The 25,563-nt window shown below is 47.9% G+C and overlaps 1 protein-coding gene across 1 annotated transcript in view; it reads right to left on the bottom strand.

Moving 5' to 3' along the window:
- The window catches only part of LOC106992529 (uncharacterized), a 59,906-nt gene that overhangs the window by 22,286 nt on the left and 12,057 nt on the right, over positions 1-25,563 (bottom strand). Inside the window, exons 3-4 of the mRNA XM_077956733.1 lie at positions 20,700-20,836; positions 20,021-20,162 (exon numbers count right to left, since the gene is read on the bottom strand). Coding sequence (XP_077812859.1) covers positions 20,021-20,162; positions 20,700-20,752 — 195 coding nt within the window. The 5' untranslated portion in view covers positions 20,753-20,836. The remainder of the gene's footprint in view (positions 1-20,020; positions 20,163-20,699; positions 20,837-25,563) is intronic.

Genomic DNA, 25,563 nt, shown 5'->3' on the forward strand with positions numbered 1-25,563 from the left:
TGCCCGGGCGGCTGCTCTTCACGTTTCCATAGGCGCCTCGGAGAGTTTTAAAGAAATAAAATAATGCAGCGACGGTTGAGGTTTGCCCTGTACCCCTCCCCTGTCCCACTCCCTTCCCAGCAAGCAAAGTCCTCTCCTGAAGTTAGCATGCATTCCTCCCGTCCTGAGAAAATACTTTAATCTGGTTGTGCATCTAAAGAGTGCAGAGTGATGCTTTCTTATTACTATTTACACCAAGTCACACTGAATTTATAACACGGAAACATGCTTTCTTCATTCACCATTGTTGCTCTAAGTGCTCTTGGAGTGGAGACATGTAAATCTAGTTCATTTATTTTCATTGCTGTTAGAATGTGTGCATAGGAATATACCATAATTTATTTATCTAATTCCCCCCAGTGGGCATTGAGATATTTCCCTACTGTAAACAGGGCTCCTGAAACCTGTTCCTATCTTCCCCTCTCATGGAGGTGCTGCCCTGGGGAGGGTGCCTGGTGATAGACCCTCCAGTAGTACTTATTCAGCCTCATCAGGGCTTACCTGGCTGTTCTCCAAGGCAGGCTGAGGTCCTCTCCTCCCAGCAGCACAGCCTGTGCTAGCCCAGCCCACGTCCCTCTTGTCACTGCTGCAACCTGTCCAGGGGTGTCCCGTGGCTATATGAATGGGCACTCCCCAGCCCCAGCTGGGGTAAGCGAGCATATTTTTCCATGCGTATTAGCCACTAGGTATTTTTCTTCTGTGAAATGTGTGATCATGTCCTGTGACCATTTTTCTGGAGGATCATTTGTCTTTCTTCTGTCCTTGGGTGACAGGCTCATACCTGAGCCTAGGACTGAGGGTTTTTTAATCTTTTTAAAATCTTTCTTTAACAGGCCCCACTGTGAGATCCACACAGCTCATCATACCAAAGCAATGTCCTAAGTGGGCTGGGTGGGAACGCTGTCCCCTCAGGACAGAGGCAGACGGCAGTGTGATCAAGGGCTTGTGTCTTGCATTTGGAGCTCTGTGGCTGACTCCGCTGTCCCTGGCTCTTCAGATAAAGGAGGGATAGTGAGCAGCCCAGCCCATCCGAGGAGCCCTGAGGCGCTGGGATAGCTGAGGTGAGCCAGAGACTTGACCCAGCCTTGCTAACTGCAGCCATTGTGAATAGCTTGTGTCACATCTGATCAGTATTAAGTGAATACAGCTTGGCTCAACTTATTATGAAGTAGAGATACCCTCAACATAAATTTCAGAAAGTAATGATGAAAAACAGGGAGAGCTGAAGTGAGGTGGAGTCATCATAGTGAGGCTCGGCGCAGTTCTGTGTAGCTCCCTACAGACCCACAGTGGGAAACAGACCCGCAGAGAGGGCAGGGGGAGCCCTCCAAAACACCTAGAGTGGAGGGGGGTGGACATTGAAGACAGCATGCCTGCAGAGGAGCCGTGGGAGAGGAGGACTCTGATTTGAATTAAAGTCTTCCAGCAGAAGAGAACCCTAGTGGAAACAACTTTCCAATGAAATAGCAGGGCAGAGGTATTCTTGGATCCAGATTGGATCTAAGAGTGGGCTGACCACAGCCCAGCACCCCCACCTCCCTCCGCACAAGCCCCATATCCAGCTACAGGAAACCATGACATGCCTAGCCCTCAAAGTGAAACTCTGAGGGGAAGAAAAAATAACATCCAATAAGATGCAAAGCGAAGCCAGGAGGCATTTCCCACACCATGTTGAAACCAATGGGAAGTCTTTTTGCGTGTGTGTGAGGAGTCTCACTCTGTCGCCCAAGCTGGAATGCAGCGGCACGATCTCGGTTCACTGCAACCTCCACCTCCCGGGTTCAAGTGATTCTCCTGCCTCAGCCTCCCAAGTAGCTGGGATTACAGGCACCCACCACAACGCCTAGCTAATTTTTATATTTTTTAGTAGAGATGAAGTTTCACCCTGTTGGCCAGGCTGGTCTCAAACACCTGACCTCAGGTGATCCACCCATCTCAGCCTCCCAAAGTGCTGGGATTACAGGTGTAAGCCACCGTGCCCAGCCAACCAATGGGAAGCCTTGATGGAGCTACGTACATTAAAATGAAAAGAGATGGCATAGCTATGGAGGGGTCCTCAAAAAGTTGATGGACAATGTGTATTATTTAAAAAAAAAAAAAAAAGCTATGCAGGGATTTCAAATTCTTTTGTGCCAAAATAAACTTGTACTAACTTGTTATAACATGTCTGAACAGAATCTAGTTTGGGGAACTAGGAAAGATAAGACAACAATTTCAAGAGTCTCCATCAGAGCAATATGAATCTGCTAAAATTGAAGCAAGAACAAACAGCAAATTTCCAGTGAAACTTGGGTGGAAGAATAACAAAATCATGGAAGCTTTAGGAAAAGCTTATGAGGACAATGCTCCAAAGGAATCAGCAGTTCACAAATCAATAACTCTTTTTAAGAAGGAATGAGATGATGTTGAAGATGAAGCCCACAGCACCAGACCATCTACATCGACATGCCAGGAAAAAGTTAATCTTGTTTGTGCCCTAATTGAAGAGGGCTGGTGATTAACAGCTCAGATAGCCAACACCATAGACCTCTCAATCAGTTCACAATTCTAACTGAAAACTGAAGGTTGAGCAAACTTTCCACTTAATGGATGCCAAAACTGTTGCACCAAGATCAGCTGCAGACAAGAGCAGGGTTGCCAACGGAAATCTTAAACAAGTGGGATCGAGATCCTGAAGCGTTTCTTCTAAGAATTGCAACAGATGAAATATGGCTCTGCCAGTATGATCCTGAAGACAAAACACAATCAAAACAGTGGCTACCAAGAAGTGGAAAGGGTCCAGTCAAAGCCAAAGTGGACTTGTCAAGAACAAAGAACTTGGAAACAGTTCTTTAGGATGCTCGAGGCATTTTGCATGTTGACTTGTAGAAAGCCAAATAACAATAACATCTGCTTATTACGAGAGTGTTTTGAGAAAGCCAAAGCTTTAGCAGAAAAACACCTGGGAAAGCTTCATGAGAGAGTCCTCCACCACAACAATGCTCTTGTTCATTCTTCTCATCCAACAATGGCAATTTTGTGAGTGTTTCAGTGGGAAATCACTAGGCAGCCACTTTGTAGTCCTGATTTGACTTCGTCTGTCTGCTTTTTGCTTCCTAACCTGAAAATTTATTTAAAGGCACCCATTTTTCTTCAGTTAACAATGTAAAAAAGTCTGTACTGATATGGTTAAATTCCCAGGATCCTCAGTTCTTTACCGATTAACTAAATAGCTGGTATCATCACTTACAAAAATGCCTTGAACTTGATGAAACTCACGTTGAGAAATAAATTTTATATATTTTAATCTTTTAGTTCTATCTTTCTCCCAACTTTTTGAAGTCAACTCATATAAGATCACAAAAATAAATAGATAAAACATTAAAACATTCTAGGAAAGAAAAAAAAAAGATGAATAATCAACCCTTGCATGGAGAGGGAAGGAACAAAAAAATGGTAGAAAATTCCAAGAGTGCTTCATGTTAAAGAAAATCTTCCACAGAACAGAAAGGCAATGAAAGAACTCAAAAACAGATGATTCTGCTAGCGTATCTGGAGGAAGCATACTGATGTCTGCAACTTTGAAATGCAAGGGATTGAAGAATGGAAAGAAAGAGATTTAGAAAGAAAGAGAAATAGTAAAGCAAGTGTAATAAAATATTGGTTGTAGAATTTAGGTGTTAAGAAGATGGGAGTTCACTGTAAAATTCTGTCATCTTTCCTGTATGTGAAAAGTTTCTATAGTAAAATACTGAGGCAAGAAGATAATATCTATTCTTTAAAATTGTCATAAGGATTACATGAGATAAATGTGGAAGGGCTCTGTACACTATGGCAGATTTACAGATTTTAAAGATGATTAAAATGGTAGAATGACATAACAAGGGGAGATGAAGGAGCTAAGGAAACAAAGAGCCTTTACAGAACTAATAAGTAAATTAGAAACAGAAGAGAAAAGACATGACTGATTACCAAGTTTCTGGCATAGAGGAAATACTGAATATAATCAAAATTAATGCAGAATGAAAAGATAACATGATTAAAGTAATTAAACAGGTATCAGCGGACATGAAAAGCAAACAACTAGTATCCAACTTATGGATAAATGGTATCCCTAAATGAGGGAACCTACCAAATGGAAATTAAAATATCCAATGCAAATGAGAAAAAAAATTACTGAAAAAAAGGAAGAATTTATAACTAAAGTTGAATGGACACACATATTTCAGAAGATAATGATACAGGAAAATCAACATCAAATCATTTGCTAGGACAAAGAAGAAATTCTTTAGGCATCCAGGCCCCCCACTCCACCCCCCCACACACACACAAAAAAGTTCCTTACCTAGAGAGAAATCAGGCTGCCTTTAGGTTTCTCCTAATACCACCAGATTCCAGAAAACCACAGAAATCGGTTTTCGAAATTCACAGAAGTAAGCTATGACCAAAAACTTCCTAGTAAGTCACGTTCAGCAATGGGCAATCTTAAACATACAAACATTCAGAATATTGGCTACTGAAAAAAAAAAGACAATAAGTGTTGGCAAGGGTTTGGAGAAAAGGAAACCCTTCTACATTGTTGGTGAGAATGAAAATTGGTACAGCCATTGTGGAAAACAGTATGGAGATTCTTCAAAAAATTAAAAATAGAACTACCTTATCATCCAGCAATCCCACTTCTGGGTATTTATTCAAAGGAAAGGAAATCAGTATCTCAAGAGATATCTGGACTTCCATGTTCATTGAAGCATTGTTTACAATACCAAGATATGGAATCGACTAAATATTGGTCAATGGATGAACGGTCAAAGAAAATGTAACACACACACACACACACACACACACACACACGTGCATAACTATATGAAGTGATGAATATACTAACTAGCTTGATTGTGGCGTATATTTCACAATGTATACATACATCAAATCATCAAATTGTATGCCTTAAATGCATCCAATTTTTAATTATCAAGTATACCTCAATAACGTTAGGGGAAAAATCCCTCAGTATAACGTAATATTAAAAAGATGATAGAAGACCAGACTTTCTTGATATATCAACAAGTATGATTGAATAAACTCACATTTTAAAGATTACATTTTAAAAATTTGTTTGCTGAAAACAAAGAGATCCATCTTCAGCAAAGTCACTGAGAACCTGAATGTGAATGGCTGGGCAAAGCCAGACAGAGTGAAGCCAGGGCTGTGATGGGGGGTCATCAGTCAAGGCAATCCGAGGGAAGGCACTGTGGAAAGGAGAAAAGCGCTTCCGAATGATAAAGACTATATTACACAATGAAGTTCCAACTGTCAGGAAAATATATATGCCCAATAATAGGGCACCAAATTATAAAAGGAAAAACTACAGTAAATACAAAGAAAATAGAAATTCAACAGTAGCAAACAGATTGGACTCGCCTCCCTCTGCCTATGACCAATCAATCCTATAAACAACTACAATGACAAGAGATTAAGGATGGGGGTCCATGTAACAAATTGAATAATTGCATCTCACATTATGCCCGGCGAACAGAATGCCACCTGCTTTTCGATATCTATGGGACATTTACAAATGCTGGGCCTCAACCTTGATGGCCGACCTGCTTACAGAATGGTGGGCAGGGTGAAGGGAACCAGGGAGTGAACCTGAGGCACCCAGAGAGCAGCAGCGGCCACAAGCCCTCCCCACTCTAGGAATGAAGAAGCAAGAAACCTGGTGAGGGCAGGAAATTCCAGCAGAGCAACAGGCAGGGTGATCTGGAAGGAGCCCTTCCTCCTGCCCTCTGCTCCCCTCCCCCATCCTGCCTGGAGCCCACCTGGAAGCCAGCCAGCAGCAAGGTTGCTCAGGTGACACAGCCACAAACACCAGCCTCTTGGGGCCCAGAACGGGGCAGAAAAAGGAGAAAAACAGATTGGAGAGGGGCAAATGGAGAATTCAAAGCACATCATTCCAATCGAATCAGAAAAAAAAATTGTAAAACATAATAGAAGCATATTTTGCTCAAATCTATGCAATGCACATAAAACCTGGAAGAAATGAATTACTTTTCAGGAACATACGAGTTATGCAATTCGAATATAAGAAAAAGTATGTAGAATGTAGAAAAATAGTAGATAAGTTACCATAGGAAAATATCTCAATTCCATTATTTTTGTTGAATCCCCTTGTTTTACCAGTAAGTTTTCACTAAATTCTACTTTTTTCAGGTATACAATTAAGCCACCTGAAAATAATGATAATTTTGCTCCCTCCATCCCAGCTTTTATATCTCATTCTTTTTAAATTTTCTAGCTGTACTAGTTAGTCCTTCCCACACAAGCTCAAATAATAGTGGTGGAAATAGTAGTAGAAATACTATTATACACTATAGAAACAGTAATGGAAATAGCCTTATTTCTGCCTTTAGTGGCATATTCTCAGCATTTCCCTATTCAATAGGAAGCTGGTATCTTGTTTGAGTTTGTTTCTCCTGATACGTTAAGGAAGTATTTAGCTATTCCTGTTTTAGGTATGACTAAACACTTTTATCAGATACCATTTTGGCTTTAATGGAGATCGTCATGGGTTTTTTCCCCCTCTAAGGACTCCTTAATATGGGAAATTATTTCCTAGGTTTGGGGGGGGTTTTTTGAGACAGGGTCTCACTCTGTCACCCACACTGGAGTGCAGTGGTGTGATCTCAGCTCACTGCAGCCTTGACCTCTGGGGCTCAAGCAGTCCTCCCACCTCAGACTCCTGAGTAGCTGGGACTACAGGTGTGAGCCACCATGCCCAGCTAATTTTTGTGCTTTTTGTAGAGACAGAGTTTTGCCACGTTGCCCAGGCAGGTCTTGAACTCCTGGGCTCAAGTGATCACCTACGCCTCCCAAAGTGCTGGGTTTACAGGGGTGAGTCACTACGCCTGGTCCCCAATCTTTTTTTAGTACTAATTATTTCCAAATAGTAAAACACTTTTGCATTTTTGAAATAAGCCTCTCCTGATTGCATTGCATTGTTTCTCAATTTTATTTATAGATTTGATTAGCTAACATTGCATTTCAAGTTTTTGCATTAATTGATATGAGTTTTTATTTCTGTGTTCTTTTTGTCTGGTTTTGGTGTGAATTTTGTGCTGACTCCATCAAATAATTCTGAAGTTTTCCTTTTCTCTCTAAATTCTTGGAGAGCTTAAACGTGCATTCAAATTCTATCCTTTGATGATATAGAATTCAATCTGGGTCTGGTGGTTTGATATACAAATTGGGAAGAAGAAAGCAAAATTATTATCATTCATATACCTGGAGGAACCAGAAGAATCAATTGAAAAACTATTTGAAAACTAAGAAAATTCAGTAAAGTGCCTGAACATGGAATTGATATTCAAAAATAATATCCATGTAGCTAACTATTATTTTTTAAATACAATGGAAAGAAAACAAAAGCCTTTCCCCAAGTAACCTCTTCCCACCTCCACCTTACTCACCACTCAAGGCAACCAGGACAAGCAAAAGCACACACAGGTACACGCTCTTATGCATATATGAGAGATTATTGTGGGCTTCTCTATTAATATGTGATAACATCTAACACTATAACATAGAACACTATGAACACTATGCACAATTATCTAAAGATCTGTTTATTTTAAAATCTATTTTAAATTATATATAATATATTATATATATATATTTATATATATATATATTTTTTTTTTTTTTTGAGACGAAGTCTCACTCTGTCACTCAGGCTGGAGGTCAATGGTGCCATCTTGGCTCACTACAACCTCCACCCTCCAGGTTCAAGCAATTCTCCTGCCTCAGCCTCCCGAGTGGCTGGGATTATAGGTGCCTACCACTGCACTGTCTAATTTTTGTATTTTTAGTAGAGACGGGGTTTCATCATGTTGGCCAGGCTGGTCTTGAACTCCTGACCTCAGGTGATCTGTTCGCCTCAGCCTCCCAAATAAAAATTATATTTTTAAAATTTATTAGTGATGCAAATGCATAAAATCTAAGTAGCTCAGCAGTGTTCCCATACCATCATGTGGACGCAAAGACGCCCCAGGAGAACAATGCCCATTCCAGTACTTCCTATCACATCTGCTTTCATTAGTAGTAGTATCATTAATCTGCAGTTTACGGGCAGAAACATTTTAAGGTGATTGTTGATTTTATGAGGAAAGTTTAGACATAGTTCAAATCATCTGTAAATTCATTTAACTGGGCACACAGGTCTGCCAAACAGATCAGAACACGGAACTCCACACTGCCTGGAGAAATCTGCCCTGCAGACAGGCCAGGTAACAGTGCCTATGTCAATTTTTCTAGAAATTACCACTAAATATCATCTAGCCCATGTGCACAGTCTGGGTGTGTGTGGCCCAGCACACTGCACCAGCTGAAATGGGTAGCATCAGGCAGGGTTTGGTGAGGAAAATGGAAACCACTTGAGATCTCCATTGTGAACGGAAATGGTTTTAACAGGTGGAATTCAAAGCTTTCACCTGTTGGAAGGCTGGGGTGCAAGGGTCAACGAGGCCACCAGAAATTATCTCAGCTGCTCATAGCACCAAACAGGGGATCCTCAAAAGCTGCCATCAGCTGCCACTGGCTTCCCTTTCTCCTTCATCTTCCAAATCTCATATGAGTGCCCCTCCTTGGCTGACTCTACCCAGACCTTGAGGAAGGAGATTACAGGAAGTGGCAGTTACAGGCTCCTCGCCGGCAGCCATGCAGAAAAGAATGTGGGGCAGTGAAGCCGAGTCACCAACAGGCAATCTGGCACAGCCAACACCTTTGCCACCTCAGATCCCTACACCTGTACCAAACCTCCAAACAGCCAGAGCAGCAGTGTGCTGTGTCTTGCACAATGCAGCCATCCCTCACGCCATCAGTATAAATTCAATCCCTCCTCAAAAAGGGAAGGTAGGTATCCCCCTCGGTCAACTAGGTATCCCCCTCGGGAGAACATTCATCTCATTTCCAGCTGAGTCATGACCCCCGTTGGAGATCCTGTAACGTGTGCTTCATATTAGAAAGGAGTGGACAGAGAGATAAGAGAGAACCGAGTAAATATATACAAATACACGATAAAGCAAGGACGACTTCACACAGAGCTCTTACAGCCCCGGTGGGCCTTGACAACCTTCTTTTCATGTCCCTCACCACAGCCCACACCTTGGCTGATCATGGTTCATTACCTGGCAGGGTGACCCAAACCTTCGTTCCTGAAGGAGCTAAACCATGACCTATACTGGATTGCTGTATCCTTCCACTCGTTTTTACCATGTACTAGCACAAAGAGGCACCCTGTGTTCCAGACACGTTCTTCTCCCGGTCCAAGCACCCAGCCAATGTGGAAGTTCTCTGCTTTGCTCACTGGACAGTGACGTCATGGATCCAAAGCAGCCCAGTGCCATTCACGAATTAACTTCCAAGAGGCAATTGTCATATTTCTTCCTTAGGAACCAAGACTTTGATGAAAACAAGCAGGGACCATGACTGTGGAACCAGAAGCAGACATTGCAAGAAGGGCCTTAGCAATCACAGAAAGGAGCCCTCCACGCAGCCACCTCTTGGTTCTCAGACCCAGGTGTCCTGGCCCTAGGAGAAACTGCATCCAATCATGGTCATGTTCAAGCCATACATGGATCCTGAAGGCAGGACTCCAGACCCTTAGCTAGTGCTGTTCCCAAGGCTTGACGGGCCTTCTCAAGTTCTCTCGAGCCAGCGGCTCTGGGTGGGGGGCACAGTGAGATCCATGTGTGTCATGAGAATGAGCCGGCTTCTGTTTCTTGTCAGATCACTGCTAAGTGAGAAAGCACTTAAAACACCCATGCATGGTGGCGCTAAGAAATAGCAAACAGGGAAGGCCAATTGTATTCAGAAAGATGTCCAGCCGGGTGTGGTGGCTCAGGTCTGTACTCCCAGCACTTTGGGAGGTCAAGGCAGGTGGGTCACCTGAGGTCAGGAGTTCGAGACCAGCCTGGCCAACATGGCAAAACCCCATCTCTACTAAAAATACAAAAATCAGCCGGGTGTGGTAACACCCTCCTGTAGTCCCACCTACTCAGAAGTCTGAGGCAGAAGAATCACTTGAACCTGGAAGGCAGAGGTTGCAGTGAGCCAAGATTATGCCACTGCACTCCAGCCCTCCAGCTCAGGTGACAGAGTGAGACTCATCTCAAAGAAAAAAAAAAAAAATGTCTGTTGCAGGGCAGATAGTCACTGTGCTTTCTGCACTTTCCATGACATAAGGAGGCGGGTGGCTGAGTGGTCTTTCAGGGGCCCAGTGTCTGCTGGAGCAGGCTGGGCCCCCGTCACAGGGCAGCGGGATCAGCTTCAAGAGAGAATTCCTGTTGTCGGCCCCTCTGACTCAGCTTCCACAGCTCTTGCTCCAGGAAGTCCTTCTGGCCTGGCCTGAGGTCCCACTCCGGGTGAGACTCCACACCCCCGCTTGGTACTCCAAAGCTCCCTGGGCTGGCTAGCTCATTCATTCCTTTGTTGTTAGTTAATTTAGTCAAGGGAGATCCAGCTCCAGCCTTGGAGGAGCTCCCAGCCCGGGCCCATCCCACGCTGTAGCGTTCTCACTGCCAAACCGTGAGCTCCTTGCTGCAAGGGGCTGAAGCTAATTTCCTCTATCGCCCCGTGAAGGGAACAGTGCCCAGCACAAGCTGCCAAATGGAGGACGTGCTCCTCCCCTGGCCCCTGGTGTAGGCAACAGCCTGCCACAGAGGGACCAAGGCAGTGTCACCAGTGTCCATAGCGGAGTTCCCTGTGTTCTGCACCCCCTCCTCACCACTCAGGATCCCAGCAAACAGCAGAGGCAAAATCCTTCTCTACATTTCTGCCTCTGGGCCTAGAATGTTCTAGAATGTTCTTCCCTCTGCTTCCTGTCTTCTTCCCCCATGCAGAGCCAAAGGTCTTCCTGGCCTACTGGGTTTCTGACTGCAAACAAGCAGGCATTTCAAGACAATGCCCTGGGCTGGTGGCCTGGTGGTGGCATGAAGCGTAGGGGCTCACGGGGGAAGACCCGGCTTTACAGCCTCCTTAGTTGTGTTGGATTTGAAAATGTCTGGTCCACCCTCAGAGGAGCTTGGTCTCCAAGTTAATATTAGGTCACTCCCACCCCAGACCCACCGTCCCCCAGACCCCACCAGAGGCCACTCTTAACGCACAGACGTTTGGCTCTGTCCAGAGGTTCCTGCAGAGTTGTGTTCATGCAAGCATATGCACAAGAAACTACCATCCTGCCAGTTTTTCAAGGAGAGAGCATGTTGTGTATAGTTTGGGCCCTTTGACTTCCTTATCAGCCTATCTTGGAGATTGTTCATATCGCCATATTTGGAGCTGACTCATCTTTTTTCCCATGGCTATACAACATTCTGTTGTGTAGGAATACTATGATTTAATTTAATTAACAGTTCCTCTCTTGATGGATAATTAGGCTTTTTTGGTCTTGGGCTACCACACAAATTCTGCAGGGAACATCCCGATAAATGAGTTTTTCTTCCCAATGGCATACCTGTAGAGTAAATTCCCAGGAAATGAATCACTGATTGAAATGTTCTGTGCATTTTAGATTTTAGATCAGCCAAATTGCTTTACCCAGAATTTGCGCCAAATGTCCTCCCAATGGTAGAATATAAGTACTTTTCTCCCACACACTAAAAATGCTACACATCATCAAAGTTTTGCCTTTCCTAACCTGATAGATTAAAACTCCGATACACTTGTTTTAATTTGCATTTTTTAGATTAGTGAATGAGGTAGAATAACTTTTCACACATTTACTGGCTATTTGTGTTGCCTTTTCTGTGACCTGACTCTACATGTTTGTCTCTTTTCCTGTTAGGATTTTGATTTGTTTCCTATTATCAAGTAAATTATCCCTTTATTCATCGTAGTACTGCAGTCGTTCCTTCAAATTTTGATCTTTTATTATTTTGTTTGATGTTTAAACTATTTGCTTGAGCGGGGTTTCAAAACTTTATTTTGTAGTGGAGATGGTCAAACCTTTAAAGCTTCTGGATTTTGTGTCTTGCTTTAAAAGCCCTTCCTCAATGTAAAGTTAAATTTTTAGGCATCTGGTGTTTCTTTTCATGTTTTTAGAGAGGGTTTTTTTGGTTTGTTTGTTTGTTTGTTTGTTTTGCACTAAAGGTCTGATCCATATGTAACTTGCTTTGGTTTTGAGGTGAGTTAGGGATCCAGGTTTACTTATTTATTTGTTTATTTTATTTTTCTGCATGGCCACTGAGTTGAATAAGTCTCTTCTTCCATGGGTTTGATACGCCACCTACTTCAAGCCCTATATTTTTATATATACTTGGATTCTTTTCCAGACATTTATTTGTTTATGTTCTTTTTTTTTGTTTATCCTTGTGCCAGACACACACTTCTAACTACTGTAACCTTTCTATTTGTAGAGTAGGGTTAGTTCTCCCTTATTATATTCCTTTTAAGACATTTTCTGGCTGTTTTTACATGTTCCCTCCCGTCCCAAAGTGAACTTTAGAATTAGCTCAGAACTTTAGAATGACGTTCATTAGAACCTTGGGATTGCATTGGAGTCATAGATTCATAGAGAGAGACCTGATGTCTTCATTGTAAGAGTCTTCCGGCCGGGCGCAGTGGCTCACGCCTATAATCCCAGCACTTTGGGAGGTCAAGGCAGGCGAAATCACCTGAGGTCGGGAGTTCCAGACCAGCCTGACCAACATGGAGAAACCCTGTCTCTACTAAAAATACAAAATTAGCCGGGTGTGGTGGCGCATGCCTGTAGTCTCAGCTACTCAGGAGGCTGAGGCAGGAGAATCGCTTGAGCCCAGGAGGTAGAGGTGTGGTAAGCCAAGATGGCACCATTGCACTCCAGCCTGGGCAACAAGAGTGACACTCCGTCTCAAAAAAAAAAAAAAAAAGTCTTGCATCCAATATGATATGCTTTTTATTATTCAGGTCTTTGACCTTCAGATGTTAAAGTCTTCTTCCTTTAAACTCATATGCAGATAATTTTTGTGGCTTTTATCAAGTGATTCATGTATTGGCAGCATGCTATGGGTTGAAGCCTCAGGACACAGGGAGCGGTGCTTGCCCCAACAGAGCCTCTATTCTATTGTGGAAGAGAGACCATAGATAAATACATAATATAGTAACAGGAAGTGATAACCACTATGGGGAAAAACACAATCGAGGAAGGCGATAGATAGTCTCAGGACTGTTTCAGGGAGTGGGCCTCTCTGAGGGAGATCTTGCAGGGTCTAGGCTGTTCCAGACGAAAGGACAATGCATGCAAAGGTCCTGGGTCCTGTCAGTATGGCTGGAGTGCAGTGAGAGAGGACAGTCTGGTAGAAAACGGGGTTGGGGGGTAGTGAGGGCTGAGCCCTGCAGGGCCCTGTTGGCCATCCTCTGGCTGTTGGATGTTTTTCTAAGAGAAATGGGAAGATTTGGAGTGGTTTTTCACAAGAGAATGTCATCATCTGATGTACATTTTTAAAATATTCCTTCGGCTGCTCCATGGGGAATGAACTGCAAGGAGGCCACCTTAGGCCCTCCTTGCACATTGCCCTACACAGGAGACCAAAGCCCAGTGGAGATGAAGCCCAGCTCCCCCCATGCCCCTGCAGTACCTGCGCAACAGCCAAATACACACATCCAAAGACAGGCAAACCCCAGCAACTGGCCACCCGCTCAGTTCATGGCAGTGGGCTTCCCCCGAGCCCCTGAAGCTCCACGGTGCCTGCCTTCATCCACACAGACAGATGGTTGAGGTTGAGTCTCACCTGCCCATCTCTCCCCATCCTCACTCTCAGCAGTGATGGTCCTGCTTCACCAAGGACACAGAGGAGATAGAAGAGAGTTTCCACAGGCTGCGTGCATCCACCAGCCTCACCCACAGCCTGCCTGCTCACCTGTGACCACTCCTGTAGGTCTGGTGGGCACCGTCAGCCCTGCATGCCCAAGCCTCGCTGCTGGTCCTTCCACCTCTCGTCCAAAACCCACGCCTCCCACGGCCTTGCCATTCCCCTCAATGACCAGCGCCTGGGCTTCCAATTACTCACCTCAATATCTTGGAGTCAACTTTAACTCCTCTGAGACCCCACGACCTGGAAATTCTGCCGGCTCTCCCTCCAAACTACATCCAGGATCCAGCCACTTACCATCACCCTCACAGCTCACACTCCCATCGCCCTCAGCATAGTCCTCCCAGCTGTCTCCCTACTCTGTTCCTCCAATCCCAGCAAGGCTCCTGCCTGTCTCAGAGAGAAAGCCCAAGTCCTCACAAAGGCTCGCAGGGCCCAGGCATCTCTGACCCTGTCCCTCCATGGTGACCTCCATTCGCCACGTCACTGTGTCCCACTCTGCCCTAGGGCCCTTGCACTCGCTGCCTCCTCTGCCTGGAACATTCTCTCCATAGACACGTGTGTGCCAATGCCCCCAGCTCTTTCAAGGCTGCACTGGAATATCTCCTGCTCATTGAGGCTTACCTCGGTCACCCTATATAAAATGACAGTCGGCACTCCAATCTGCTTAGGCTGTTTTACTTCGTCTTCATCACCTTCCACCACACTGCATGAATTACAAATGCGTCATGGTGATTGTTTAATTTCTCCCCATCCTGCAAGAATGTACACTCCTCTGAGCGGGAATCCCAAGCACCTAGAACAGGCCTTGCTCTTAGGAGGGGCTCCGTAGCTATTTGCTGAATGAGGAAACAAGTGAATCATCATCACAGTTTACAAAGAGTCAACACCGGGAAAGAAACTGGGTTATCAGGTGTGGCTTCTGCTCTCAAGAAGCTCACAGTTCACATAGGAAGAGGATCTTGGCAATGAGGATACGGCATGCCTGTGCAGAGTGACTCTGTTGGGCCTCAGGAGATCCCATCAGCCAGAGCCCGACTCGCCGCTGCCAATGGCAATGGGTCCCCGATGGGACAGAGGTGGACCATGAAGAGTGGGCTGGAGCAGAAAGGAGGCCACCTGTCACCTGCCCACTGCCTCCACATCCTCAAAGCTTCCCTTAGCTCCTATAGCTGCCCAGCTTTTCCTTGGAAAATGGCTCAAAGCCTATATATAGAAGAGAGGAGTCACGGGCAATGGGTTCTCAAAGGTATAAAATAGGGACTTTATAAGCATCTCAAGCATCTCAAGCCCAGGTCAGGCCATCTTGGGCTTAAGCATGAGTAGATGATGATGTAGTCATTGGTGAGGGAGGAGCTGAAAGATCCCATATGGACCAATGGAAGACTGCACCTCAAAATATCACCCAGAGCCTCCTCACCTCCCTCAGTGGTCATCCACTCACTCATGTCCTCTCAGGAAGCCCACTCACTAGTGGGCGGGGAGAAACCACTGAGCCACCGTTTACAGCATCGTGTGAGATGTGCTGCAATTTGGGGAGGTTAACAGGAGACAGAAAATGAGTTTACATTTTCCGTGCCAGCTTATTTTGATTAGCAATGACTTCCTGGGGTAAAGCACTGCAAAGGCTTCAGAGGGGGTCTCCAGGTCTAGCAGGAAAATCATGCTGGGTTGATTGAAAAGTCTGTCCTGGACACAGGAAGGGGGTGGGGATATGGAAAACTTGGAACATTTTAAAAGGAAGATTTTTTTAAAAAAAATAACTCCTCAAAGTGACTGAGCAGAAACATATTAAAATCTAAAAGGCAATTCAATGGAAAATTATCTGACATTATGTTGGCAATGGATCTTTTAAAATGAGATCTATTACAAATAACAGGCTTAACAGCCAAATATGACCTGCCTAATCTGCCTGAAGAGGAGTTTTATTCTTCCTATTCCAACAGACCACGTGCTCCCTTAATAGAGGCTGAAGGTCCCCCAGGGGCCGCCTTCACGGAGAGATGGGCTGACTCCACGTTCTGTCTGCCCCAATTTAATTTGGAGGGTCATTTCATAACTGAGGACTTCTAGCGTCCCTTTAAGGTCAAATATTAACTCACAAGGGCAGGAAGATGAGTTAGCACAAGTTTTCAGGGAAGCAATTTGGCAATTTGTATCAAGAGCCTTTGTTATAACCCACTGATATTGCTTCTGCAAAATCCCACAGAGGCGTGGGTAAAGACGTACACACTAAAATATTCGTCAAGCATTCTTGTCATAGCATGAAACTGAAACAATCCAGATGTGGGAAATGGTGAAATAATAAATTTGCATATTGATGGAATATTATGAAATGATGAAAAATGTTTACAAAAAGCTGTTTTAAAGGTGCGCAGAAGTGTTTCCAATATAACACTGAACTAAAATCAGAATGCAAAATTGTATTTAAAGTATGGCTCAGTTAAGAAAAGCAAGAAAGCAAGTTTTAAAATACTGGAAAGAAAATCTTGGTAGTATTAACGGTGAATGGAAGAATCGTGGGTGAGTTTTCTGCAATTACACTTTTGATTTTTCTAACGTATTACAATGAGCACAGTATCAGATAAAACAATTAAAAACTTGTTTTAAGAAATGAAAAAGCAGAAAGGGTGTTTCTACTCTTCAGAAGTGGGAGCCCACACTATAAAGGGAAACCAAGGCAGCCCCCAATTCTTTTTTTTTTTTTTTTTTTTTTTTTGAGACGGAGTCTCACTCTGTGGCCCAGGCTGGAGTGCAGTGGCCAGATCTCGGCTCACTGCAAGCTCCGCCTCCCGGGTTCACGCCATTCTCCTGCCTCAGCCTCCCGAGTAGCTGGGACTATAGGTGCCGCCACCTCGCCCGGCTAGTTTTTTGTATTTTTTTTTTTTAGTAGAGACGGGGTTTCACCGTGTTAGCCAGGATGGTCTCGATCTCCTGACCTCGTGATCCGCCCGTCTCGGCCTCCCAAAGTGCTGGGATTACAGACTTGAGCCACCGCGCCCGGCCAGCCCCCAATTCTTTACCTGGACATCAGCCTAGTTCCCTGGGCTCCACAAAGCCAGGTGTAAAGGAAACGGGCGGCTCCAGCCTGAGGGGCAGCCACTGGGAGTGTGCCCCAGCCCTCACTGGCCCTGCAGCTTGGCATAATGAGCCAGGGCCTGGAGAGGGAAGCAATGGTCCAGAGACGCTCAGCTGGGCACAGCAGAGCACAGAAAACCATGCAGCTCCCGCCCCTCCCAGGCCCCACGGCACCCCGACTTACAGAGGCAATCCAGAGTGGGGGCAGGAGCTGGGTCTGGATCGCCAGGTCAGCTTTGAACGTGCTTTGCCACCCTCCATCCCTGGCACCTTGGACCGGTTAATCAAACGTCTCTGTACCTCAATACCATCATCTGCATTTTGGGAATGATAATAGTTCCTAACTCAGGGGGTTGCAGAGACCTTGCACATAGTAAGTGCTCAGTTAACATTAGCTTTACTTTTAGTCAGCAAGGTCACTAGCTGAGGGAGTGGAGGTGACATCGTCAAACACCACTAATGTCATATTTGCCCAAGTTCAGCCTGCTGGGGCATTCGTCCATCCTGGCTAGAGACCTCAAGCGTCCGTCTGTGGGCTGTGCTGGGCTGGTGGCCCCAGAGTCACCTGGGAACCTTCTAAAAGCTGTAATGTCCCATCCCCTTGCCCAGAGGCTTCAGTTCAGGAGTTCTGAGAGGACCTGGGAATCTGCATTGCAATAACACTCCCATGTGATTCTAGCTTGCATCCTGCCTTGACTAAGTCCTGCCTTAGTCCATTTTGGTTGCTACAACAAACTGCCATAGACTGGGTGGCTTAGAAACAACAAAAATGTGTTTCTCACAGCTCTGGAGGCTGGGGAGTCCAAGATCCAGACACCAGCAGATGGTGTGTGGTGAGGGCCTACTTTCTGGTTGACAGAAAGCACCTTCTAGCTGTAATGGCAGAAGGAGCGAGGGGTCTCTCTGTGGCCTCTTTCATAAGGGCACTAATCCCATTCATGAAGCCTCCACCCTAATGCCTTAATCACTTCCCAAAGGCCCCACCTCCTGATACCATCACACTGGGGTTAGGACTCAACATATGGATTTTTTAGGGACACAAACATCCAGGCCATAGCAGGGGACACTGACTTCCAGGGTATCCGCCCTTCTTGGAACAGAAAGCCATGTTAGGATGAGCTTTAAGCACTGTGTTCCAGTGAGCAGCTGCCGTTTCTGTTACAGGCATCCCTCTCCTTCCCTCTCCTTCCCCATCCTGCAGCGCCTGCAGTCCTGAGTCCAAGGTATGCCTTCTCTGCCTCGTGCAGAGAAGTAACCCGTCATTGTCAGCAGGTCCCAGGGTTCACTGTGTTCCATTGTTCAACACAGTGAAAGAAACACACCCACAACACTTCACTTCATCAAGAAGGAGCCAAGCCTTCCTGCGTCTCTGCTGTCTGAGTGCATCCATCCGAAGATCACCATAAGAACTACTAACAGGATCAACAAACAAGGGTTCTGGTGCACTCCAGCCCAGGAACCCTCCACCCTCATCGCGTATCACCTCCCCACTTCAGTTGGCTTCCCATGATATTTCCACACTGCTCACAGAGCAAGTTCCTTCCGTGGGAGCCGCTGATTCCTCTGCATAGGACGAGTACCAGGCACGGCATCTTACTAAACTGCCTATGTTGTCACTCAGTCAAACCCTGCATTTGCCCCTCCATCAAGGTTAGAAGGTTAGCGTTCCTATCCGAAGGCTTGAAAAGTCATTCGACCCAGGAGATTTTGAGACACTAAAACCATCTGTCCTCAGAAGATCAGGCAGCAGTTATTAAGCCTCATGCACTATCCATGTACAGAGTGCCTGATTCCAAGTACGGGGCACCGCAGCTGCCCTCCTTGGGCGGGGCTGGAGGGGAGGGAGACACCTAAACAAAAGCCTCTGGGGGCAGCCACTCAGGAAGTGTGGGGGTGCTCCGACCCCACCCCCCTGATCCTGAAGCCCCTCCCCTCTGCGTGGTGTGCAGAGTGGCCTCAGCCTGCTGCATCCCTGCCTGCCCAGATCCCGTCTCCCTGCTGGGCCTGGCACAGCTTGCTCCTTGCTCTCAGGAGTCCCTGGGTCTCCCTGACTGATACCCTGGCAGCGCAGAGTAGGATGGGGCTGTCTGGATTTAAGCCTCACAAGTGAAAAGATCAGTGTGCAAGTTCAGGGTGAGTGGGGGCTGGCCAGGCAGAAGCCCAGGGAAAGGCCTGGGAAGGTTTGGGGTCATCTTGGTTTCTGGTTTGTACCCATTTGTTTTGGGCACCAGCAGCATATAGGCATTGGTTCAAACACTGGGTGACTATTTCTTGTGCACCCGCCACAGGGTCTAGTGTATAGTACCTGGGGATCCTCACGTGGGCAGAGCAAACTCCCAGCCTGGGGGCGCGGTCAGCTTTGTCCTGAGAGCTGTACTCTCTGCACCCCACCACACTGCCCACTCCGGGTCAAACCAAGCTGGGGTAAGAATGATAGATTTTGTGAAATTTCAGCCCAAATACAAAAGGCCCTGCTACCAATAAGGAAGAAGCTGGGCCCTGACCCAGACGCTGGCGTCTAGAGGCGTAGGACATCTTACTGCTCCTGGGGGAGGCGCTTTTATTATCCCAATGTTTGAGTCAGGAAAGCTGAGGTGACACAGGGAGTAGCTGCTCAAGCCTCAGGCCACCAAGCGGTCCTGACTCCTGGGGGTCTGTCCGTCTAAACCACATATAGACGGCGTCTCGACGGCTCACCCACCCCGGGGGGCTTGCAGGTTCCCGTCTGAGGCCTCCTGGAAGAGATCACATCACAAGCACTGGAGAAGGGTGCTGAATTGTGCCGTTGCCAACGAGGCCTGACCGCTGGGGGCCCTGATGCTGGGCCACCCACTTCACCCCACAGCCATGGAATTGAAGCCTCTCCAGCCAAGTAGACCCAGGCTCAGATGGCAGGGACCAGACTCTGAGGAGGGCAGTGGGGGCTGGAGAGCCAGCCAAGCCGGGTTCCCAGAGAAGACCAAGGCATCTCCATCCTGAGAACACACACAGGCAGATGCATACACCTGGGGAAACTGAGGTCTGGAGGAAGAATAGTCCAAAGCCAGCCAGCATGAGCTGGGCCTGAAACCTAGGCCACTGACCTGAGAACAACAGGGTGCTGACAGGGAACCACAGTGATGGTGGCAGGTGGCCCAGGGCAGTCTCCTCAGCCAGTCATGGACTACCGGTCCCCAAGACACTGCCCTCGCAGCTGAGGAAAGAGAAGGAGGTCCTTGCTGAACCCTAGAAGAAACAACAATAATATCCAGACGTTAAAGGCAAAATCACTTCCTCTGAAGAGAAATGGTGTTTTTAAGAGACAGATGGCGGAGCACAATGCCAGCCCAGCCCCAGCAGAGGGCCCAGCAGGGTCAGCCAGCGCCCCGCGGGAGACATGCTCCAGGAAAGGTGTGGCTCCCCTGACGTCTGTGCACCCCACAGCGGCCAAGGAGGGGCTCCTTGTGTCCACACTGGGCTCGGTTCAAGGTTGAACATTACCAGGCCCAGCGGCCACGCTGCCCAGCCCAGGCCAGCCACACATGCAGGGCTGGGAGAGAGCCTGCCACCAGCCAATCCCAGCCCCCAAGACTAAAGGCCATTGTGGATGTGCAGTTGCTGGGCAGCCCCCCACCAATATGGAGGTGCTGATTCAGCAGGCCTGGGGTAGGTCTGGATTCCTACGCAGGTGTCCGGGAATCAGAGACTTCCCATCTCCACCCAGGACATCTGCAGGCACGTGGCTCCCAGCTGAACAAACTCCAGGATAGGGAAGCTCCCAACCTGCAGCCAGCATCTGCACGTGCACAGCTCCTGTAGGCATGCCTCCTTTTCATCAGGGGAACCTGGTGGAAGGCGGGGAGCTGCCTGTCCCTCGGAGTGGGAGCCCACGCAAAGGAGCCTGCGACGCCTGGTCCAGCCTGTACCCCAGCAATTAGAAGAAAGAGAAAATAACTAACAAATGCTCAGAAAATCTCCCTCCCCATACCCTGAGTACTAGTGATCCAGAATTTTCCCTGCCATCACTTTGAGGAGGAGGGAATAACAAGTGATAAGGTCCTACCAGAGGTCCTGGGGTGGGTCTGATGCCACCTCCTCCCCCTGTGGCCAGAGGCCCAGGCAGTGGCCACCGGGCTGTATTCAAAAGTCTGGAGAGCATCCTATTAGTGGATGCAGAGGCAAGAAAGGGCCTTGGGAACCAGGGAAATGTCTCTAACAAGGAAGAAGCTGAAATAGTTTGGGGACATTCCTGGTTAATCAGGAAATCCAGAGCCCTAAATGGCCCTTTCTCCCCAATCCTGGTCCAGCTGTGTTTAGTTGACATGTGATATTCTGAACTTCCTTCTGGATTGCCAGTCGTTGAGAACCTGAACCTGGACTGCTGGCCTGACTACAGCCTGAGACTCGCCACCCTGGGGCTGGGTGGGTCTGCAGGAACTGAACTCTCAGGGACTGAGCCCTCCCTGGTCAGGCCTGTTCAACCTAGCAGGGAGGGTCCCTTCACCCAGCATTCACCCCTCAGCCTGGCTCTCCTGGCCCCTAGTCTGTTCCAGGTCCTCTGGTCCCTGAGTGGCTGGGACCCCACTCTAACCAGCTGGCTCTGCCCTCTTCCAGGCCCGGTCGCCACATCTGCTTTCCGAAGGCACCCACATCCGCCAGCAGGTATGAGCCCAGTCACAGCCTTAAGCTCATCCCAGCACCTCCGATCTATGGCAGCTCCTGTGCCAGCATAGATGCCTGGCCCTGCCCCTGCACACCTCAGCTGTTTGGATGCTGGCATGGCAGGAGCAGAGCTAAGGGGAATAGCTTCTCTGATTGAGAATCGGACCCATGAGAACACTCAGGGAAATGCTGGCAGGCACAGCAGAGGAGCCCTCATCCCTCATGGAGGCCGCACCTCCAAAGGCCCAGGCAAGTAACTGCCAAAGAGGTCCCAAAAGACCCCGGCACGCTGGAACCATGCACAGCCTACAGTATTCTTCCAAGAGAGAGGCCCAGGCCTGCTTCCAGGGCACTTCAGACCAGCTCCGTGGTGCTCTACTTACCAGCAAAGTGGGGCAGCCCAGACCAAACAGTGCCCACTACAGCCCAGCCAGCATGCTCTCATCAGCACCCACAATAGCCCCCACACCCTGTAGGACCCAGAATGTTCTACGGCCCTCTCTCCCCCACCCCCCACCCCCGCCCCTGCCACACACACACACACACTCCTGTGACCTTGGAGCTCCCAGGCCTGGGTTCTGCAGGAGGGGGCTTTCATGAGGGCAGAGCTCCCTCTCTGTGAAGAACAGGGGCTGCCTCACTGCTCTCTACCAATTGTGAGGAACACAAACCCACCCAGGGAAGAAACCAGGCAGCAAAAGGCCCTTCTTCCCTTCTTTGCACAGGCCGAAAGGGAGCTCAGCTCTTCCCCCACTGTCAGCAGTTACTGAAGAAATCTGTTCTCACCAATTTAACTACTGTCCAGCTTTGTTGATCTTTGGCTCCACCTCAGACATCAGATGACCCTGCTATGCCAAAAGGAAGGTGCTCGTGAGGAGCTCCAGAGAGACGCGTGAGTTAGGGTGACATCACAGTTTCACTGAGCACCATCGGTGTGCTGGGCATTTTTGTGTGCACGGATGTGAACGTGCCCAGGCCCCACATCCACTAAGAGGAAGAATTGGGAATATAAACCATGTCCCTCTGACGCCAAAACCTCCAAGTTTTCAGCCAGAACCAAGTGGCAATGTGTAAGAAAGCCACAAATGTTAGGTGTAGCCATGTCAGGAACTGAGACACTTCGCAGGGGCAAAATCCCAGGGTTCACTCTCGTAGAGTATTTCAAGGTTCTTAAACAGTAATCCAGACCCTTACATGAGAAAGAGGGAAGGAGGAGGAAGGCAGAGGGAGGAGGAGGGGAAGACGAAAGGGAGTGGGAAGGGAGGGCAAGCCTGGATGTCCAAGCGACTGTCCCCTGCCCTCTTCCTTCCTCAGTCCCTCTTCAGCCTTTCCCAAAAGGAAGCTGTGGGATGGAGGACCACTCAGAAACTGATTTCCACTCTAATTTCAGGAGGATACACGTCTCCAAGCAGACAGCCTCACTGCTGAGCTTCTGTCTGCAGGGAGTTTCTCTGTGAATTTATGAGACGCTGTAGAAATGCTGACGGTGTGGTTTTTGCCACGCCAGCAGGCAGCCCAGTGCCCTCATTAGACTGGCTTCCTGCAGGCGACAGGGACGGATAGGGAAGGCTATGGGGGCACAGGGAGGAGGTGAATGGCTGACACAGGATAGGTGCCGGTGCATGGGGGCTGCCCAGCAGCCCAGACTCCTGGCAGGCAGGAGGGACATGGCTTCTGCACACCCACCACTCACTGCAGTCCCTAAGTTGCTGAACGAGGTCACGCCAGCCCCGGGGTGGGGTGGGTGCAAGGTCCGAGGACCGCAGGGAGCACTGGGACAGGCCACAGGGCAGCGGGGACTTCCACAGGGCAGCTGGACTACCGAGCAGTGCTTGTCCTAAGAATCCCTCTGGTCTCTCTCCTGAAGCTCATTTGCTCCTTTGACCCCAAAGGCAGGACAAGAGATTCCACATGGAAGAAAAGGGCCCTTCCCCTCAGGATCCCAGTTTCCCTAAATTCCTTTCTGATTCGTAAAGTATTCACGTTTCCTCAATCCTGCAACGTCCACATGTTTTCATGTCTTTTTTTAAATGCATAATAATCACCACCAGTTATGGAGGGCTCAGCATGCGGCCGGCCTGTAGTGAGGCATGAGCCTGTGGGCTCACAGTGAAACGTACTCCCTCCCCTCCTGAGAGCAGCCCCTTGGAGGAAGTGTTACAGACAAGGAACCCCAAGCCCGGAGAGACTGAGCAACCTGCCCCAAGTCCCACAGCACGGAAACTGGGCTGAGGCCGGGGAAGTGCTGAGTGCATGTGTGGGAACGTAGCACAGTGTTTTCACGTCCGTTCCCTCACATGATTCCAGTGCCTGGAGAAGTAACCAGGGCAAGAATCACCCCGGTTAACAGATGAGAAAACTGAGACCAGAGAGGGTCCCGCCAGGAATGGCGGAGCCTGGGGAGAGAAAGCAAGTTCGAGCCTAAACATTCCATGTTCTGGTCCCCAAGTTGTTCTACCCTGCCGGGTAAACTTTTCTTTGAAAGCAATTTTAAAAGATTAAAAATTAATAGGGATAATGCGATGTCATGACTGGATCAAGCCTGGGGCAGAGGAGAAACCACTGGGGAGGGGTAAGGACAGTGAGGGGCTGAGCCTGGTCAAAGGACAGCCAAGTGGACGAGGAGGCCCCTCGGAGTGAGGAGAGGAGCTAGCATGCTGCAGGCTGGGCGGCTGCCTGTACAGGTGGCTGGACAGTGACCACCTCTCCAGACACATTGTGGACATCCTTTCAGGCTGGTCCACTCACGCCTCAACTCCAAGAGGATGGTAGCCCTGATCCTCACACAGGCAGAGGCAGGTGCCATGCCCAGAGTCTTTCCTGAGAACACAGAGCCTCTCCCTGTGATCTCCCCAAGCCCAGGAGGCTTTCTGGGGCCAGATCACTGTGTGTGTGCATGCGTGTGTCTGTGCTCCTGCCCCAGCACTGTGGGGTCTGAGGGGTGGAGGCAGGAGATCCATCCGGCACAGCCGCCCTGACGCAAGCCTGGCACCATCCACTCAGCATCTCACCGCCTTTTACTAGGAGAATGATCCTGCAGCTGGGTTCTGCCCACAGATTTTGATACTAAGTGGTATTTCCAGGAAAAGTCTTGTAAACTGATCTGTAGGAAAGGCGGGTGATGGAGAAAAATGAGGAGCTGCAGACATTGAATTCAATACCAAATAATCTAATAAGCCCAATTTCATTTTCTTCTCCTACCTTTGATGTTTGCAAATCATTGGCACTTTGGTTTGCACATATATCTCAATGCAAAATGGTGGAGTGGCAATAAATAAATGCATTATCCAGATAAATGGCTGCTGGTCAGGGTGAAACCGCAAAGAACGGTCGGCGCTCTCAGGTGATTTACAAGCAGGAAATTCACTTATTCTCCCCGACCCTTGGCTGTTTCTGGCTCTCACAATTCTAGAAAAGGGAAAGTGGGCAGAGAAAGGCACAGAGAGCGGGAGGAGGAAGATTCAAGGGCCCCCAGGCCTGGGGAATAATCAGGCAATAATGATGTTTTGGCCTCCAGGGTCGCAGTGCTTCCCAGAGCCTCAGACTGATCTCTGCTTCCACCTTTGGAATATTCAACCAATCCTACACATCTTTGATCTTGCCCCGTGGCCCTCCTTGACCTTTCCCCTTCTGCTTCCCAGGCCACGTCATCCCTCCTGGAGGCTACTGAAACACACTGCCAGCCATTGAGCCTCTCATGGCTCTTCTCCAATTGAGCCTGCCCAGAGCTGCTAATGACAGGGTCCTAACCCTCAAATCTTGCCATGGCACTTCCTGCTTAACTCCTCAGTGGCTGTCCTTTTCCACAATCCGCTTGACTCCAGAAACCTCCCACTACAATGCCCTCTCTCTTTCCTTTGTTTTCCCCACTCTAATGCATGAATAGGCTATGAGCTCTTTAAAAGCAGGGGTTGTGTCTGATTCATGTGCCAGCTCTCCAGCACCTAGTACAGTGCCTGGGACGCTGGACAGGAGGATGGTGGAA

This window comes from Macaca mulatta, chromosome 12, assembly GCF_049350105.2.
Source record: "Macaca mulatta isolate MMU2019108-1 chromosome 12, T2T-MMU8v2.0, whole genome shotgun sequence".
Taxonomy (NCBI): domain Eukaryota; kingdom Metazoa; phylum Chordata; class Mammalia; order Primates; family Cercopithecidae; genus Macaca; species Macaca mulatta.